Source organism: Scomber japonicus, chromosome 7 (genome assembly GCF_027409825.1).
Source record: "Scomber japonicus isolate fScoJap1 chromosome 7, fScoJap1.pri, whole genome shotgun sequence".
In the NCBI taxonomy this organism is placed as follows: domain Eukaryota; kingdom Metazoa; phylum Chordata; class Actinopteri; order Scombriformes; family Scombridae; genus Scomber; species Scomber japonicus.
Genome location: NC_070584.1, coordinates 23,151,612 through 23,170,197, shown reverse-complemented (window position 1 = coordinate 23,170,197; position 18,586 = coordinate 23,151,612). Strand labels below are relative to the sequence as shown.

Sequence of the window (18,586 nt, the reverse complement as noted above, 5' to 3'; positions counted from 1 at the left end):
ACCCATTAACACACGTTGGTCTTATGATGGTTATTGTAAAATATCGCAGCAAAACAATGTCGGTGTAACTCAGAAGAAACAAAGGCAGTCAAAAAAAAAGTCACCACACACTTCAGACTGAGTAACACATGATGCTGTGAGCTCAGGAATACCATAGTGATATACAATTAGATCACTTTTTTAAAAATTAGGCTACTACTATTCAATGAAGCTGCATTAAAATAATAAACCCATTTACTGTCTGTTGATGGTTCAATAAGTTAGCATCCATACCATCATAAATACAATAAGCAAGTACAGAAACAAAGATGTGGAAATGAAAAGCAATGAATGTAGTATTAGAAGACATTAGAAGACGTACAGTAGCTATAAAGGATGTAGTAGTGGTGGAAGACGAATCCTTTAGATAAATAAAAGTACCAATACAACAATGTTAAATACTTAACTACAAGTAAAAGTCCTGTAAGAAACATCTTACTTACGTTAAAGTAGCTATATAGGTATTATCAGCTAAATGTAGTTCAAGTAAAAGTAGGGGTTTGGTATTATGATATATATGACATCATTAGATTATTAATACTGAAGCATCAGTGTTAGAGCAGCATGTTACTGTTGTACCTGCTGGAGGTGGAGCTAGTTTCAATTCAATACTGTTAGCTAGTTTAGTCCAGTGGTTCCAACATACAGATCAGGTACCTCCAAAGAGTCACCAGGTAAATCTGAGGGGTCATGAGATGATTAATGGAAGCGGAAAGAAGAAAAAATAAAGTTCTGATAGACAAATCTATTTTCAGTTTTTGGTCTTTTTCTCTAATCTTTGATTTTCGGTGAAATATTGGCTCATTTGAACAGTTTTTTAAATAAAATCATTATTATAATTATAATTATATTATAATAGAATCAATATTTGATCATCACTATTTGGTGGAGCTGTTAACAACATCTGAAATGTGACCCCACCTACACACTCCTTTTAGACTAAAGCTTGTTATACTATCCACTTCAGTAAAGCTGTTAAATAAATATAGTGGAGTAGAAAGTAAAATATTTCCATCTGAAATGTAGCACAGTGGAAGTATAAAGTAGTATCAGATGGGAAATACTCAAGTGCCTCAGATGTAGATTCAAGTACAGTATCTGAGTAAATGCACTTAGTTACATTCTACTACTGCTCAATAGGAAAAGTTCAGATGGTTTAAGGTTTTATTCATTAATCATTTGTGGCAATAGCTGAGAATAAACACAGAGAGGAGCCCCGCCTACACAAACACACACTGGAGGAGGATACGGCCACATGCAGGTAAACATCATTAGTCAACAGAAACAACTGAAATATATATATTATTCTGAAGAGGCTTTATAAAATCCTGTTCAAACATAATATGTCATGAAAATGGGTTAAATCTGAATCAGTTTCATTTAGCAGTATTGGCTCAGTATGCTTACACACACAAGGAATATGACTCTGGTTTCCTCTGACTGTCAATGAACTTACACACAATAATCATCAGAGAGATACTGGATATAAGGATGACAAACCAAACACAGATAAATAAACATAAAGATATTCATATTCATATAATCAAGTGGGTGAAAAATAGATACATAGATACAACAAGAACACAACAGCATAATGTTCATATACAAGTGAAACCATTTTGGTAATTTGTAAACAGGATACAAACAGAGCAAAGGTGTGAAAGACTGCTGAAATAAATATTAAACAATAATATATCTATAATGATAAATCCACTGTTTCTTATTTTCATAATAAGGAGGAGGTTAATTAAGTCAATTATGGACAAATTAGACATGTGGTGACATTTTTAAGTTGATAAGCCTAACACCAATACACACACACACACACACACACACACACACACACACACACACACACACACACACACACACACACACACACACACACACACACACACACACACAAACAAATACTTTGTAAAACCTTTCTGCTGCTTTACATTTGGTAAAAAAAACTGTTTGTAAAATGTAAAGGAAACAGAACACATCGCACTCTTTTGGGGCCCTAGGCCTCGGTCCGCCTGTGGCCTTGGGCCCCAAATGAGAGTGACATGTTCTGTTTTCTTATTTACACAGTTGCTTATTTACATTTCCTATAGTACAACTACAGAGTAACAGTTTCATTCATTTGGAGACGAGTTTCTGACCGGCTAGTGGGTAAGTCCAGTTCATTTTGCTCTCTTTTTAGTCTCTGTCTACCAACTTCTGAGGGAAATATTGAACTATTTAGCTGCTAAAACGCTCCACTGTCTGTCACATTGTTGTAAAAATGTCAATTACAGTGGCTTTAAGTAAGCTATCAGTACTTGGGTCGATGACTTTTTTTTGTGTCCAGATGGTTTAGTCAAATTTATAGGGGTTCAGATTTGAAAATAAACATATGAATAACTTGCACTCATTCCTTTTTATGTGGACCCAGCATCAAATTTCAATTTTTAATCCATTTTGAGAGAATATATTAGAGGATTATGGCAAAAATGTCAAAGTGGTGTAACCATAAAAACTTTGTACCAAATAGTTAAACTTGCTTAAAAACTCTCAATAAAACACCACATCAACTAGTTTGGCATGATCTTACATATATCTATATTATTATATTTATTATATTAAATAAAGTTAATGGTACACAGTTGTTGTAAATATTAAATTTAATCTGGGGAATCATATAAATCAGGAGCTATTTCAATGTTTGTTGTTTTGTTGTCTTGTTGTTTTTAAAAGAAGTAATTATTTGTATAAGTGCACTTAAATACACTGTAGGTGGATTTAGTACCATCCTTTTGTGGTTACACCATTTGACATTTTCTGGGGCTTTCAGTGTTACTTTTGTTTTTTGCTTTTTAAATGGTGCAAATGTCATTTCAAATGACATAAACCAACAAAAATGTAGAATGCACATTTTAACGAACCCAATTCTGCATTTAAGATAACTGTTAAGATATTTTTGAATTGCTGATCTTGCCAACACTTGTTTGTCTGACACCGTGTATGGATTGTACAGCACAGTGTAATGCGTTTGTTCCTCCACACCAGCAGGCGGCGATCAAACATTTTATTTCCAGTGTACATTGATCTCAGAGCCTTCCTGCTGTCACCGGGTTGGGGCATGTGTTATTAAACAGAGAGTAGGGATATTATTTTAAAATGTATTTTTTAAAATTAAATATGTAAATAATTTGTGTAAGCGTCTGTATTGTGCCACAGAGAAAGCGGCACTTGATCGGCTACATAGTCGGTGCAGCCCGGCGGTGGTTTCTGATGTAATCCAGATTTAATGACACCGGGTCAAGCAGTATTTGAATGAGTCTAAACTTTCACCACTTTTAAGGCTGTTAAATCTCCCCTACCCCTCCTTCCTCCTTTCTCCAGAGAAAGTGTGAGAGTTTGTGTCAGCCGCAGATGACAGTGGTCCAAACCATAGCATCATGATTCAACGGGCTGGTAAAGAGTTGATGGTCCGCATTCGGTTCTTCTGGAAGCCGATGTTTCAGGGTCGGTACCTGCTGCTCACCAACACCGTGAGCAGTGGAGGCATGCTGGCGCTGGGAGACACCTTGCAGCAGTCCTGGGAAATGCACAAGAGCCCAGGACGAGTCCGGGACTGGGGGAGGACAGGTGAGAGAGACACACACACAGGAAGTCACTTGCATTCATTTCTTGGAGACTTACACTAACCCTAACCCTTACCAATCCTCAACCACTAACTCCAAAATCTGCTTCATATCAGGGACACAACCTTTGTCCCCAATTGGACAAGCTGTCCCCATTAACTGGTCCTAGATCTGAAATTGGTCCCCAAAAGTAGCCTATGACAGGCCACACGCACACACACAAATACACAGATGTAGCCTACTATAATATAATTAACATATATCAGTCTTAATATTATTTTATTTAGTTTCATTGTGTCCTGATGCTTTGCTGTGATAGTCATGCCAATAAAGAAACATTAAATTTGAACTTGAGAAAGAGCTAGGTGGAGCCAGGGACACATCTTTATCACAGTGTGAGATTGGTACCTGCAACCCTGGAGGTGTTTTAATGTCTTGTTCCACTCATGACTCATCATAACAGCATCAGTATTTGATGCTGTTATGATGGTTTGTTTTTATTTCTGCATCATGCCAAATCCAGCCCACGAATATGTATACAAAGAATATACAGACGCATGAGGAAAAAGAAAAAGGCTAACACTTTTACCCTTCGCTTTCTGTATATTCTTTGTATATGTATTTGTGGGCTGGATTCAGCATGTAAAATGAACTGAGCACAGAAAATAGGATGTAGAAACATACAGACGGGGGACAAATTAAAGGAAAAGCTGAAATAAAGTGTCTTAGTAATGTGTTGGGCCAACATTTGCTGTCAGAACAGCTTTTCTACAAGTCTCTGAACTCTTCTGGAGGAATGAACATCACTCTTCCAAAAGATATTCCCTCATTTGGTGTTTTGATGATGGTGGTGGAGAGCTCTGTCTCAACACGTCGCTATTAAATTCTCACATAGGTGTTCAGTTGAATTGAGATCTAGTGACTGCGAAGGCCATATCATATGATTCACATCATTTTCATACTCATCAAACCCCACTATAGGTTTCAAACATTCAGACCTGTACGGCTCTCTTAGTCAACGCCACTCATGCACTCACTCAATTGTCGAGAATATAGTGAAGGATGATTCATCTGACCACATCACATTTCTCTACGTCTCTATAGACCAGAGCCTGTGGTTTCTCTCAAATGTAATGAAGGGTTTATTTTAATATCCCTCTCTATAGAACTGTCGCAACTGAGTTTTCTTGCTGGCCATCACAGTCATTAAATGTGTCCACAATTTCTGACCATGTTTGCTGATGTATTTCCCATCCACCTAAATGCAGACATCACTTTAGTCACATATTGAAACAGCAGCCAGATGAGCGATCTTTGAGACTGAAGCTCCTGCCCTCACTGTCCCAACTATCAATTAGATGTTAATTGCTTGATAGTACCATACAGTAGACTTGTGTGGAAGCATCTGTACGTTATGTTTTTCCTTACATTTATTCAGGTTTTATCCTTTAATTTGTCCGCTGTCTGTATCTACAGATGATCTCAACAAAGGGAGGGCTTTTTTTTCCTTTCTAGAGTGCTCTGGTAGCCGAGTTCACAAAATCATCCAGGGTTTTGTTACACCTTCATACTTTGTTAAGAAGCTGTGCAGTAAACAGGATCTACTTTATGTCAGTGTCCTGATTGAACCCGTCACAGTTTGTCTTGTGATTAATGACCAACTCCCTTTCTGACTGTGACAGCACACACAGTGAGGTGCAGACCAGTGTGAGTTTTCAGTCGTCCATTAAAATAAACATGTCACACTGTTCGTCTTTATTCATCATATCTTTACAGCTGCCTTCTCTCCATCAAATTCATGTGTGAGGGTTTTTTTTTTTTTTTTTTTTTTTTTTACATATATTAGAGTCCATCATTCAGTCATATGACCTTTAAGTCACCATAAATACAAAGTATCCAAATAAAACACAATAGATCTTAATACTTTTTTGTAGTAGTTTATCTAAACTTAATTGATAAAGAAGGATCGCAAAATTATAAATGTCCTTAGATACAACATGTAAAACATTTCAAGGCACCTTTTATAGGCTTTTTTTTTTTTACATGCAAAACATATTTTAACTAGGGCTGCAGTGATCTTATCGTATTCTATCAGTCTGTAAATGTGTCTCCTCTATCTCTTAATTCAGAGTAATGGCATCTTGAAGATGAATTGTGCAAAGTGTTTAAGTTTGTACAATCAACCTACAAACAACAAAATATAACTTTTCTTATTTTTATATCCCCCTGAAGGCCGCATGTTTATGATTGGCTGCTCCATGGGACCAGTGTTGCACTACTGGTACCACTGGCTGGACCTAGCAGTGAAGGGAAACTCAATGAGCTCGGTAATCAAGAAGGTTCTGGCGGACCAGGCGGTCGCGTCACCTCTATTTGGGGCATGGTATTTTATAGGTAAGAAGGATTTCAGAGTTTATTCCTCCTTCCTCCCTGAGTGCACACAAACACACCTCCTGAACATTTGTCAGGGTGTTAGCACATGAACAGTTTCTGTATGACACGCTCATACGTAAGTCAGAGTGTACAGAGTCAAAGGTTGGACTTAAAGACGTGGGTGAGGTAACAAAAGACGGTTTATGTCAAAGTAAGGGGTGGATACTGTTCAAAGGTCGTCTGTGATTAACAGTTTGGATCTGACTGACGTTTTGTTCCTGTCATTCTTGGTTTATTAGAGCTGGGCGCTCATCCAGTCTCTGACTTTATCTGAAGTTGATTTTGATGGAGCGTGGTGCTGACGCACATCTAACAGGCAACTCTGTTTATTGCAGGTATGGGGGCCATGGAGGGAGAGGGTTTATCCGAAGGATTGAAGGAATTCAGAAACAAGTTCTGGGAATTTCTGATTGTAAGTGCACATGTTAGAATCTGACCAAGTTCTTCTGGGCCGTTTTTATATTTGTTATTGTAAAACCTGAATATCTTGTCGGTGCTTGTGTCCTGAAGAAAGAAAAACCTGGATGTGAACTACTGTACATTCTCCTCCTACCCATCATTTTTCATTTCAGGGTCTCTGCTCTGAGAGTCAAAATTGTTCTCACATGGACAAATTAAGCAGACAAAGCAAATGAAATACTGAGTTCAAATAACAAGCAGGAATACCAGCAAAACAACATATACATGAACAAAACAAGAACTGCTGTATTTCTTTATTGATGCAATGATCACCTCCTCTCCCACAACGGCTGAAATAATCATCTTAAACCCACTCACTGTTCCCCTCTAAGAAGGTTTCTCTGCTTATCCGTCTTGGTAACATGAATTTAACCCAAAGTTTTGCCCATTCAATTTTAATGTGTCCTCTAAGGCATGAATCAGCAGGTTATAGTAAGAACTATCTAAAAATAATCCAGGACAGCTGTCAACAGTGACCTCTTAATATACACCGCTGCATTTATAACACTTATTATCTTTGCTGTGAAACACTGTCTACAAAGTGTCCCTTTGAAACATAAATCCACAAAGCCGTCAGTGTAAAACAGTCGTTGGATGCTTTTACTATGATGTAATCATTAAGTCCACTCCTTTTTTCTCATCTGTGGAGACACATTAGCATAAAAGTCTTGATGCTGTCTGTGGAAGAGCTCCAAGTTTGAAACACTTTACAATCCAAAGTAGCTACTACTTCAAGCCTTTGTCTAGGGGCGGCAGTGACAGTCGGTCAGTCGGTCCATCCACCACTTTAGTCCAGACTGGAATATCTAAACTAGTATTGCATTGATTACTATGAACTTTTGCACAGTCAATCGCGATCCCCAGAGGATGAATCCTAATGGCTTTTAGTGAGCCCCATGACCTTTTTCTGTAGCGCCAACATGACACTGTTGGGGGGGGCCAGGGGGGATGTTCTAGTTTCTTTGAGGAAGCTCAGTTGTTGTTTCTCTTGTCAGTCAGAAATCTTGGGTGCTGTCCAGCTGAAAGCGAATGATGGAGTAACATAGTAAGACAGAGCAAACATCGTCACAGACAGTGTTGACCAGCGTTTGGCCCGTGGCTTGTGTTGATTTCCCAGCGGGCACAGCAGTTTCAGTGATGTTTGTGCTGTGTAATCTGTCCAGGTTTGTTTATGCTAATCCATGTTGTTCCTTGCTGGCAGGCTGACTGGTGCGTTTGGCCGGCGGCTCAGATGATCAACTTCTACTTCCTTGCGCCCAAATACCGTGTCATTTACATCAACACCGTCACATTAGGGTGGGATACCTACCTGTCCTACCTCAAACACAGAGTAAGTGGGCTAAGTCTCTTCAATGTTTCTCAAATAGTTTTATTTTCTTATGCTTGAAGAAGAGAATGAAAAGAGTGTTTTTTACTCTACTTACTATATGAAATGCTGAAAATATATTGTACATTTATATCACTCTATGCTCATGTTGTTCATGTGTCAAAATTGTCTTCTGTTTCTGTAGAACAAAATGCGACATTGATTGTATTGATGTTTGTATTGGTATCTGTTGTGTTGGCAGGATGCGCACCATCCCTCTGAGCCAGTGTCCGACAGCAGTAAAGTGGAGGTGCAGCAGGAAAAGGTGCCACAATCCAAATATCTGGAGGAGAAAGCTTAGAAACACAGTTCAGACCGGATTGTGAAGACGTTTATCGGAGGCAAAATAATACTTTTGCTGCCTTTTGCCTTTTTGACAAACGGCTCCTCTCCCAAGTTTAAACCTGCACTCCATTTTTCTGTTCAACCTCAGAGGAGTTGTGGATGTCTAAGTTGAAGTGCTGGGACACTTTTCCCTTCATATCTGTAAAGTTTTAACATGTCCCCTGTAGCGTTGGTCTGTGTATTTATGCCTGAAGGATGTTTATTCCTGTAGGAGGCACATTCAGGGATGAAAAGCTGTTTCACTGCCTGTCCTGCTGATAACTGAATATGGTTGTTGGTTTGAATCTCACCAGGGCATTAGTGTAATTCTCTGTGGGACCAGACATTCAGCAAGGCATTTCAATCCAAATCCCCAGTAGTTGACAGTGATTGTACTACAAAAGTTAATTTAAAATTCATCATTGTTGGATTTCTCATTGATTTTATTTCAGTGCCATTGCTGAGACAGTGTCACAAATCAGCTGACATGTTTTATGTGTTAACCTGTGAAAACTTTGCCTTAATGTGGAGCCAAGTGCTGCGCTCTGTTTATGCCAAACAATTCCTGCCTGTTCTCTCGCTTATGATCACTTTTTAAGGTACCTATATAAATGATCGCATGATTGTGAGTATGAAAACCTGTAACGTGATTGTGAAATATAAGGTTTAAAAAAATATTTTTAACATGTCACAGGGTCCTCAACTGAAGGTGTGACTTTGATTCCTGACTCCTGAATCTAGTTTATTTTCTGCAGTAGTTTTAGTTACTGTAAATGTAATCTAAGGTACTGTACTGTATATTTCCAACAGATTATATATAAATGTGAAAGTGTATTTACTTATAACAGGTTAGAGGATCAATTATTTTATGTGATAGTTGGAAAAATACTAAATGGTGTCAACCTGAAAGTAGAAATCTGTAACGCCCTAGGCATATTTCTAATATTATTGACATCTTAGGTTCCGCTTCTGTGTTCACATCATAATAGATTGATAATAAATAATCAACCATTTCCAACATAAAAATATATCATAAGCCATACTAATATGTGTAATGTACTAAAAAATAAGCATACATCAAATAATCCTGATTGCTGTATTTATTGTATTGTTTTAATGACTTGGATATGAGAAAATGAAATGACATTTCCAAACAGAAGTTCTGCATTTAAAGTATGTGATTTTATTTATTTAATTTATTTTACCAGGAAAAATCTCATTGAGATTAAAAGTCCTGGCAGAGACAATGATGATGTTCTTTCAGTAACTTTTATCCTAATTATACATTTTGTTGACAATTCTTCCATTTTTCTCCAGAAGTTTGGACAAGCAGTGAATAAATACATAAGTCTGACCCTTCATCTTTATGAAAATCACATTTGATATGTACATTGTTGAATACATTTAAATTCAGATACTGTCACAAATTGTGGAACACCTCATTGCTGCAATAAAGAAAGAATCAGGAACAAGAACACCTTTCAGGAAGTGTTTGCTTTTTCTTTTACTCCTAAATCAATTTCTGATATGCTTATTTGTACAATTATTTTACCGTCGGTTGTGTTTACTCAGGGAGGACGTTCGGTTCTTTGCACTTTATTGCTCACGCTGTGACATGGAAATAACAGGAAAAGTTTACGACCTAACATCTTACTTTAGAATGTATGTTTTCTATTTCTGCCAGTCAAATGTTGCAAGAAAAAAGGGATTTATTGTTTGATATAATTATTCCACGATTATACAACAATACATAAAATATAATGTCCATTTTTAAAGACAATTCAAAGTGGGTTAGAGAAGACATATAAAAGACATTACGACAAAACAAAAGCAACACAAGATGATATAAACAGACAAATAGCGTTATAAAAGTGAAATAAAATAGGAGATAAATACAATAAACTTGAATAAAATAGACGGAGCAATAGAGTAAAGAAATGACAGTGACCATGCAAATAAATAAGATATTAAACCACAGAGCACAGTTTGAGATTATGACAGATTAGAGCACCCTAGGAACATTATTATCACTTAAATGTATAAACTTTTCTGCCTAACGCTACTTATTAAGAGCTGCAGGGATGGAGCTATAGGCAAATACTTTGTTCAAACATTTACTAAACAGCTCAAAAGATTTGATATGACCAAACGTTTATAGCACTCCTCCTCAGCCATTCAACACATCCTGCTGTCAAGGATGTAGCCTGTGTGTGTGAGTGTGTGAGTGTGTGTGACGTTTGTTGAAATGACCGCCAGCTCTTTCCTTTCTCAACATGCCTGCAGCAATGCACCTCACTGTGCTGATGTCCTTGTTTGCAGTGACAGTCTGTCAGGGTAAGTCATCTTTTCACTTTTTTTTTGCAGCTAAACTGTTAAATATTAGTTTGACAATTTACCTCAACGGTAAAAGTCCTTTAAAGATGCAAAGTTATGCAAACAGGGAACTTCCGTCTATGAGAGGGACTTTCAGCCACCTTGTCTGCGGAAGTTTGGTGCAGCTTTTTTTCCTCACCACACAGGAAAATGTACTTACTATCGGTTTTACATGTAACACAGAAATATTGGCATCTGTGGCATTAAAAGTAGATAAAAACATGCAGCCTTGTGGTAACACAGAAGCCTTTATATTCTTTATATTCTAGCTATAGATTTATTTGTAACTGTAAAATAAGTCAAGTCTGCTTTAAGCTCAATGAAATGTGATCTGCTTTTAGTAAACTGGAGATGAAGATAAAGTAAATGGGATGGTCACGCCTGGGTGGAAACTGAAGCAAATATTTGATCAGTGAAAGTGATCCTGAGCTGAACCTACAGTGGCATCTGCTACTTCTTCAAACACCTTTAACCACACTGCCTGTACACACTGTGCCAGCCAACTGTATGCTGTCTGTCTGAATCATCAGTAAGCACAAATCAACATCAGACAGACTGTTAATTCTGCTTTATTAAGCACGCCACAGATTCCACAGCCTCAAGCTCAGCTGCCTTAATGATAGAATGACAGAGAAGAGCTTCACTAAATGACAAAATAATCTAATTCCAAGCTCCATTTAGTAGCATTTAGTAGTCAATTTATATGTTGTTTTGATATGGGTTAGATTTGATTCTGAACACTTTAAAGGGGATATATCATGCAAAATTACAGGTCTATATTTTTAAACTGGGGGTCAACTGGAATATCTTTGCATTATTTACAGTTTTCAAAAAAACAACATTATTTATCTTAACTGACCGTGTACACAGCCCCACAGTTCAGCCTCTGTCTGAAACAGGCCATTTTACCTCCTGTCTCTTTAAAGCCCCCACCTGATGAACCCACTCTGTTCTGATTGGCTGGCTCATGCAAACTTCCCATCAGGAAACTTTCGCCAGCTTTAGAGACTACATCAACAAACAACTGCAACACACTGTAGTAATAAGATTTTACTACTTTTTTCCTCATTCCTTACTCTAAATGTCAACTTGTCAAATACATTCGTATGTTCAATCTGAAATCTGATACGAAATACAAGAGTAAACTATGCAAAAAAACATATAAGCAAACCTTGGCAACAACCTTAGCAACCATGGATATGGAGCAGACAGCCATTTATGAGAAGCTCATCACTATGGTAGAAAAAAAATATTGTAAACAAAATGTTCAGGGCAGGTTGACTTTTGACATAGCCAGGTAGCTTTACTACAGACGTTCACCACAAATTTTGGACTTTTGACCATGTTTAACGTACATATCCAACATCATAACAGTATATAAATAACAGAAAACTAATTACACTGTAATATGTCCCCTGTAAGGGCTTGCCATCCTTAAAAGCTCAGGGTATCAAGGAAAGACATTAATATGTCTTATACAGTCCTAAAAAGAAAGCGAAAGGGAGGTAGACTTGGACATCTCTATTGATGCGCTAGACTGACAGGAAGTGTTGATTCATGCCATGTCCAAGCTGTTTTGTTCTGTGTTGTATATGAAACAAATAAATAAATATTCTTGAAAAAATACCCCAAAGGTTTCCACACACAATAAACATTGGACTGCATCATGACTTGCAATTGACACAAATCTGACTCGATATTATAAGAGATCCAAAGGGATAACACAATGTTGTGTTTATCCAGAGCTTGGTCTAAGATCCAAATGAAACTTATTGAATCCAAGCGACCCACAGTGAGGGTGTACACTGGACAAGACAATGGCATGAGGATGAAATCTGTTAAATAATAGGACGGATTATTACATTCTGAGCACTAATTTGTAATTTAGTCTCTCTGTGGCCTCTCCTCGGCTCCATAAAAAAAATCTCAAACAAAATGTATAAAAAGCTTACAAATGTATAGTCTGAAACTGACTGGAACAAGCCAAAATATAATTTTTCTGACGGAATCTAAATTGTACACCTACTTTAGATTAAAACTGCATCATTTTTTATACTTTCAGGGCCCAAAAACACAAACTTCAGGATAGTCTCTGATGAATTTATGTATTTTAGATTTAGAAACAGTCACTTTTCACATCAACCTTTATGTTCTGTATGTATGCGGTTAAGTGATGACGATCAAACATTTACCCAGTTGAAATTCTTAGTAATAAAACTGTGGATCATGCACACAGTGGTAGTGGTAAACATGTTTCTCATTTCTAGCCACACTGTCATTTTTTCAAGTAAAAAAAATTACTTTATTTTTAACTACCTATTAAAATGCCAACAAACCCTCTCCAGCAGTCTTATCTTGATCAATTGTGGGTACTGTGAATAAACTGTCACACTGTTTGTTCTTTTGCAGGCACCGACACTTCCTCTACAACTACACAGGTAAAAACGATTCCCACAAGTGCTGAACACATCACAAGTGTGACTCCAACAAATGAAGTCCAATCACCTACTGTGTCACACCTGCAACCATCGACAACACACCAAATTTCCACTGAAGTTACTTCAGCTAAAGTGTCATCACCAACCCCCACTTCCCCACAAACTCAAAACGGGACAAACGTGACACATCCCATCACTTCCTCTCCGACGACAACCAGCACCACCAACCAGACGTCCAATGAGACAGTTTCCCACAGTTCAACAGTCCAAGCAGCCTCAGACTCACCCAATGTCACTGAAACCACCACCGCAAATGCATCCAGCCCAGGTGAGACCACTGTTGGAGCTGAGGGTTTATTTCAAATAATAATGGATCATGGAATAAAAGTGTAGAATTTAAATGATCTTAAACATAACTTGTAATACTTTCACATAGATATGGTATGATTCTTACTATTATTCCTTTTCTCAGTGCAATAAAACAAATATATCTGTACATAGAGATGATCCTCTCACCGTTCTAATCACCAACCAGTTTATGTTGCAGTGAAATAGGTCAGTGCGAGGGCTGTGTGTGAGCTCAGTTTCATTTCTGTGTGTCTCTTAGGCTGCAGTTTACAGATTTGCTTTAAAGCTGCATTCAGTGATTTTTGGCAACTAGAGGGCAGAAAATCTTTAGACTCTTAAACCAGCTGCCTGAGAAGAAAATGTTTTTCATCTCCTCAATATTTGTGTAGGCGTAGCTTGCAGCAAGCTTTGCACAATTCCAGTAAAAGCTGACATTTTTAATGAGAGCAAATGTGAAACTGAAAACAATATTGGGCAACATATTTTATAACATTGATCTCAAAACATAAAATGATAACGCACCATAAAAGTATTGTAAAAATGAATGAGTAGAGTAACAAGAAAATAGATTTACAAAAGTACTTATAGAGCAGCATTAGACTATACTTATCATGCCAGTAACCTGAGGCACCAGATGGTTTGTTAGACAGAACCATCTGAGAGTTCATCCATAGAAACTGTTTAGAAAAAAGAAAAAATTACTTGGCAGGTGTTTGGAGCAACCATGGTTCTATCTCTGTCTTACCTTGCGAAGAAGCTGGATTTGTGTCACTGATCAGTACGACACTGGTTGGTGGTTCGGACATAAGTGCCTTACTCGAAACCTGACATGATAGATTCTCATGTAATCTCGTGATGTCGTGATCTCATGAATCCAGCTGCCTTGCAGAGTGATCAGGCCAATATTACCAGAAAAAGTCACTAACGGGCTGGCTGGCTCAGTTTGTAGTAAACTGATTACAGATAAAAATTCTACTTGGCTGAATCAAAAAATTAACATTGGCTTAACAGCTATATTAAAAAGATATCAAACAGACAATGCTCCAATAAGGGTATTTGAGAATAAAAGATGCCTCCTATCGGACATAAAATAAGATTTCAGTTAAACTACATCTGTGAAAAAATGCCAGAGGAGGTCGCTAAAACGACAAAATTTTCAACTGAAACCAACTGCTGTGTCAATTTTTGTAAATGTCCATGGATTGTGATACACTTCCTCCGACAAGAACTTGAACCTTTTTTTTTCTTTTTGCAAGACTAATCTTTTTCGAGAGACAAAATATTGTGTGCAGTTTGTTGATTGTGTAGGAAGTTTAGGTTTGTGCTTGTCTCACATTCAGCTCTTCCACATGAATGGAAAAAAGGTGACTTGGTGGCAAACCCCGGCCTTGTGGCCGTCCTCTGCATCTTCTGCATTGTTCTCTTCCTCGTGCTGGTCGTGGCTGTAGTGAAATGTGCCCAATCACCGAGGTCCAACTTTGAGAGGCTTGACGATGTCCCGATGGTGAGTTACAAAAAATTAAGCTGATGTTATTACCCAAAGTGCCTAGAACACCATGCCTATTTGTAGATTTTAAAGGGGACATATTATGCTCTTTCTGGTTTTTCTGTTATTTATATACTGTTATGGTTTTAGATATCTACGCTATGTTAAGGTCAAAGTTCCAAGACTTTGTAGAAATGCTTTCTGCGAGTCTAGGGCTTTAACTTGCCCTGAATGCTTTGTTAACTAAGTCTTTTTTTATTTTTGAGCTGACATCGACTAGTTGTGCATGCTCACGAACAGCTGTCCATTCTGTAGTCTTGGTTGCTAAGGTTTTTCCACATGTTGCCTCAAACATGAACAGATGTCTTTGAAAAGTTGACATTTCGAATGAAGAATGACAAAGAGTGGTCAAATTCAGCATAGCCAATGGAAACTACATCAACAAATCATGAACCTATGAAACTATTGTAGTATAGTAGCCTTATAGAGACAGGAGCTAAAATGACCTGTTTCAGACAGAGGCTGAACTGAGGGCTTCATAAAGGGTCAGTATGAGTTAAATCAGGATTTAGAAAAAAAAGTTAATCATACAAAAATATTCTAGTAGAGCCACAGATCAAAAATACGAACCTGAAAATGTGCATAACTTGTTCCCTTTAAATAGATTCTCTGCCATTATTATGTTGCTGCTTTTCAACCACCCAAATTTCATCCTGTCAATGTGTCAAACTGGGTACCTAACACACACAACACAACAAAAAAAGTGATGTATTTGGGGGGGGGGTTTGTTTGTTTTCTATAAAATAATAATTTTATATAGTAATCAACAAAGAGGGGCACCAAGGATACAATGAGACTAAGAACCAGGAGGCACAGTTTCTAGATTTAAAAAAAAATCCAAATTCACTATAAACAATGATATGACAAGAGTCTAGTGATCCTAATCCCCGTCAAGGAGGAGTCCAGGCACTCAGAACCATCTGAGAGGTCGTCCATGGAAACTGTTTAAGAAAAGGGCACTTCCAAAAATTACTTTTCATGTGTTTGGATTAGCCATCTGTCTAAAACTATCTATCACTCTCTTACTTTTATGAGTGTGGTTTATTAATGATGTTCCCACCAGCAGAGGCCGACACTGGGCTGGAGATTGTATTTCTACAGTAGATTATAATGAAATCTGATTAAATTGTGATTCTTGCGTTGAGCTCCACAAGGAACTGAACTTTCAAGCATAGTATTGGATGAAGGCTGGCATTTTGAAACACACACAACTGTCATATGCCACTTCTTCCTTTTACTCTCATGAGTGAACACAGTGGTTTGCTGCTCTCTCTTTTACATAAACAGGAAGCCTGACTGGATTGTCAGTGTGAGAAAAAGTCTCAGAAACTGCACAGTGCGTAATATGGTTAACATGACATGACTAAGCACTTTCAAAAGAATGTGAATATGAATGCTCATCATTAGCAGTTCATCAGTGTGTCAGCAGGTATTCAGAAATGCTCAGGATCCTGGACTCCTCACGCGTCCTATCTGGTGACAGTGAAACTAACCCTCAGGGCTCCAATGGGTAAAAACAGTGACGATACAGAATAGTGTCACTAGCTATCTTTAAATCTTTATTGCAAGATGACTTTAGCTGCTGTAAAAAGCTCCAAGAAGATATTAGATATAGAGATATACAGCACACTGCAGCATGTACAGTACTTCCAACAACATATGGGTTCAAACTGCTGATTTTGCAAACTGAGCAGGTGACGATGAGCAGATAACCTTCAAGTTTAATAAATCACAGAACAACTGCCTTTAAAACATAGGTTAGGGATATTGGAGCAGGTCTGATGACAAGGTTTTGTTGGTGATGGGTTACAGAACTGAAAAACTGCACGTCTCTGCTGATGTTTGTGATTGTTTGTGTGCTATTTTAGTTTTCTCTCTGAGGAAGTATAGAAAGTAGGGGGAAATATATTATATCTTTTTATAAATGAAAGCAAATAATAATGAAGATTTCTATCCTCCAAAACAAACAAAAACCTTCCGCAATTTTATTTTTGTTATTCTGTGAAATATTTCATTTCCTCTCAATCAAATTGTCTTCTGTTCACCATTTTAACTTTCAACATGTTGACATTTGAAAGCCATAAACACATTTTCTGTGTTTCCCAGCAGTTTCTCTCAGTTTGTTTGTTGTCGGTCCTTAATGTTGAATTTAATCAAGTGTGTCCAATGTATGATGGCAAAATCTTACGCTTCCAGTTAACCTTAATAGAGAGCGGAAGACATCAAATAAAAACATTAAACACATTCTTGCTGTAAATATGCCACTATGACATATGACTCCCTGCAAAGACAGGCATTGTGTTATTAATCACTTTTTGTGTATTTTATCCCTTTTGTTGCTCCTTTTTGTCTCTCCAGGGCAAAATGAATGAAGAGTCTCCGTTTGCTCACTATTCAAAATGACATAGGAGGAGTCCAGTTTGCTGTACAACCCTGTTTTTTCTGGGAAGAAGAAATCGCAGTGAAACAAACTTTAAACACAAAAAAGACGAGTTTTTGTTTTTCCTTTCAGGCTCTTGCTTCTTCATATAGCACTTCTCATTGCTGTCAGTGATTGTGGAATATTTCTGCCTCAGCTTTGACCTTTGACCTGTATGGTTGGTTGCTTGTAATTCTGCTGATTTAGGCTCTGAAGTTTAATCAATTGTTGCACTAACTTGTTCTCTGTAGTTTTGAAGAAAAAACATACCTAAAAGGTACAATTTATAAATGTCATTTTCCCCAAAATCACCAGATGTATTAAATGTCTTTGTAAGCACTTTAAAACTCATGAATTGCACTCAAACAAGTGATATTACTGAGTAAAGTATAGTATGTATGTATATAATGGATGTATAGTAAGCATACTTTCAGATTTGCATGTAAAAATGTTTCTGTTTTACACAGAAATAACTGTAATTGGAATGTACAAGTACATGTGAAATATGATGTATTAATGACGTCAACACAAGCTGGATTTGCTGAATTAGAAACACTAAACAAACACACCAAGGTTAGGTACAAAAGTGGGTGTCTATAGACTGAACTCTTGAAAATTAAAAAAAACTGTTAAATTTAATGATAATCAATGAGATTGAAGATTCGTGAGCAAACTGTTCGCTGCCCTTCTACTTCTTGTTGCAGGCTTGAGACTTCAATGAAAATGATAGTTTTACCACTATAAACTGTTTTCAGAGGCAGAAATAGTCTTGTTATATGAGTTTAATTTCATGTTCATAGAGGTGTTCATGCCAAGAAATATTAAACAGCCATGTAACAAAGTGGAAAAGGGTTATTTGTAAGTATTTAGATATACTGTAACTATTATTAATGCAAACAAGGGAGATACAGGTGTAAATTGTCTTATTTACCTTGCAGGTTAAAACTTGTCAGATATATGTTTTGTTGATTTCTTATGAAGCTCAGCTTTTTTTGGCATGTCTGAGGTATTCAATCTCAGCCAATGATATCTGCCTTTGATAAATATTTGTAGACCTGACACTATAGTCTGTGGAAACATGAGAAATCATTTCATTTAACCAAATTTAAAGTAAACACAGTTTTCACTCGGTGCAGTTTTGACACACAAATCCTCCCCAGCATGTGGTAACGCTGCTCTGGTTAATTTATTTCAACATAAATTCATGACTTCCATGTGTTTACACTCATT

The 18,586-nt window shown here is 37.2% G+C and overlaps 2 protein-coding genes across 2 annotated transcripts; both read left to right on the top strand.

The window, feature by feature from the left end:
• The first annotated feature begins 3,228 nt into the window (after positions 1-3,228).
• mpv17l2 (MPV17 mitochondrial inner membrane protein like 2) lies at positions 3,229-8,663 on the top strand. Its single transcript, XM_053322319.1, has 6 exons — positions 3,229-3,299; positions 3,409-3,654; positions 5,883-6,044; positions 6,419-6,495; positions 7,744-7,872; positions 8,111-8,663. Exons 2-6 carry the CDS (start codon positions 3,465-3,467, stop codon positions 8,207-8,209), a joined length of 657 nt encoding a protein of 218 aa, XP_053178294.1. The 5' UTR covers positions 3,229-3,299; positions 3,409-3,464; the 3' UTR covers positions 8,210-8,663.
• A 1,787-nt stretch (positions 8,664-10,450) lies between these two features.
• On the top strand, positions 10,451-17,615 carry LOC128361955 (putative protein TPRXL). Its single transcript, XM_053322555.1, has 4 exons — positions 10,451-10,566; positions 13,015-13,371; positions 14,732-14,895; positions 17,296-17,615. The coding sequence occupies exons 1-4, from the start codon at positions 10,506-10,508 to the stop codon at positions 17,338-17,340; spliced, it is 627 nt and encodes a 208-aa protein (XP_053178530.1). The 5' UTR covers positions 10,451-10,505; the 3' UTR covers positions 17,341-17,615.
• The last annotated feature ends 971 nt before the right edge of the window (positions 17,616-18,586 follow it).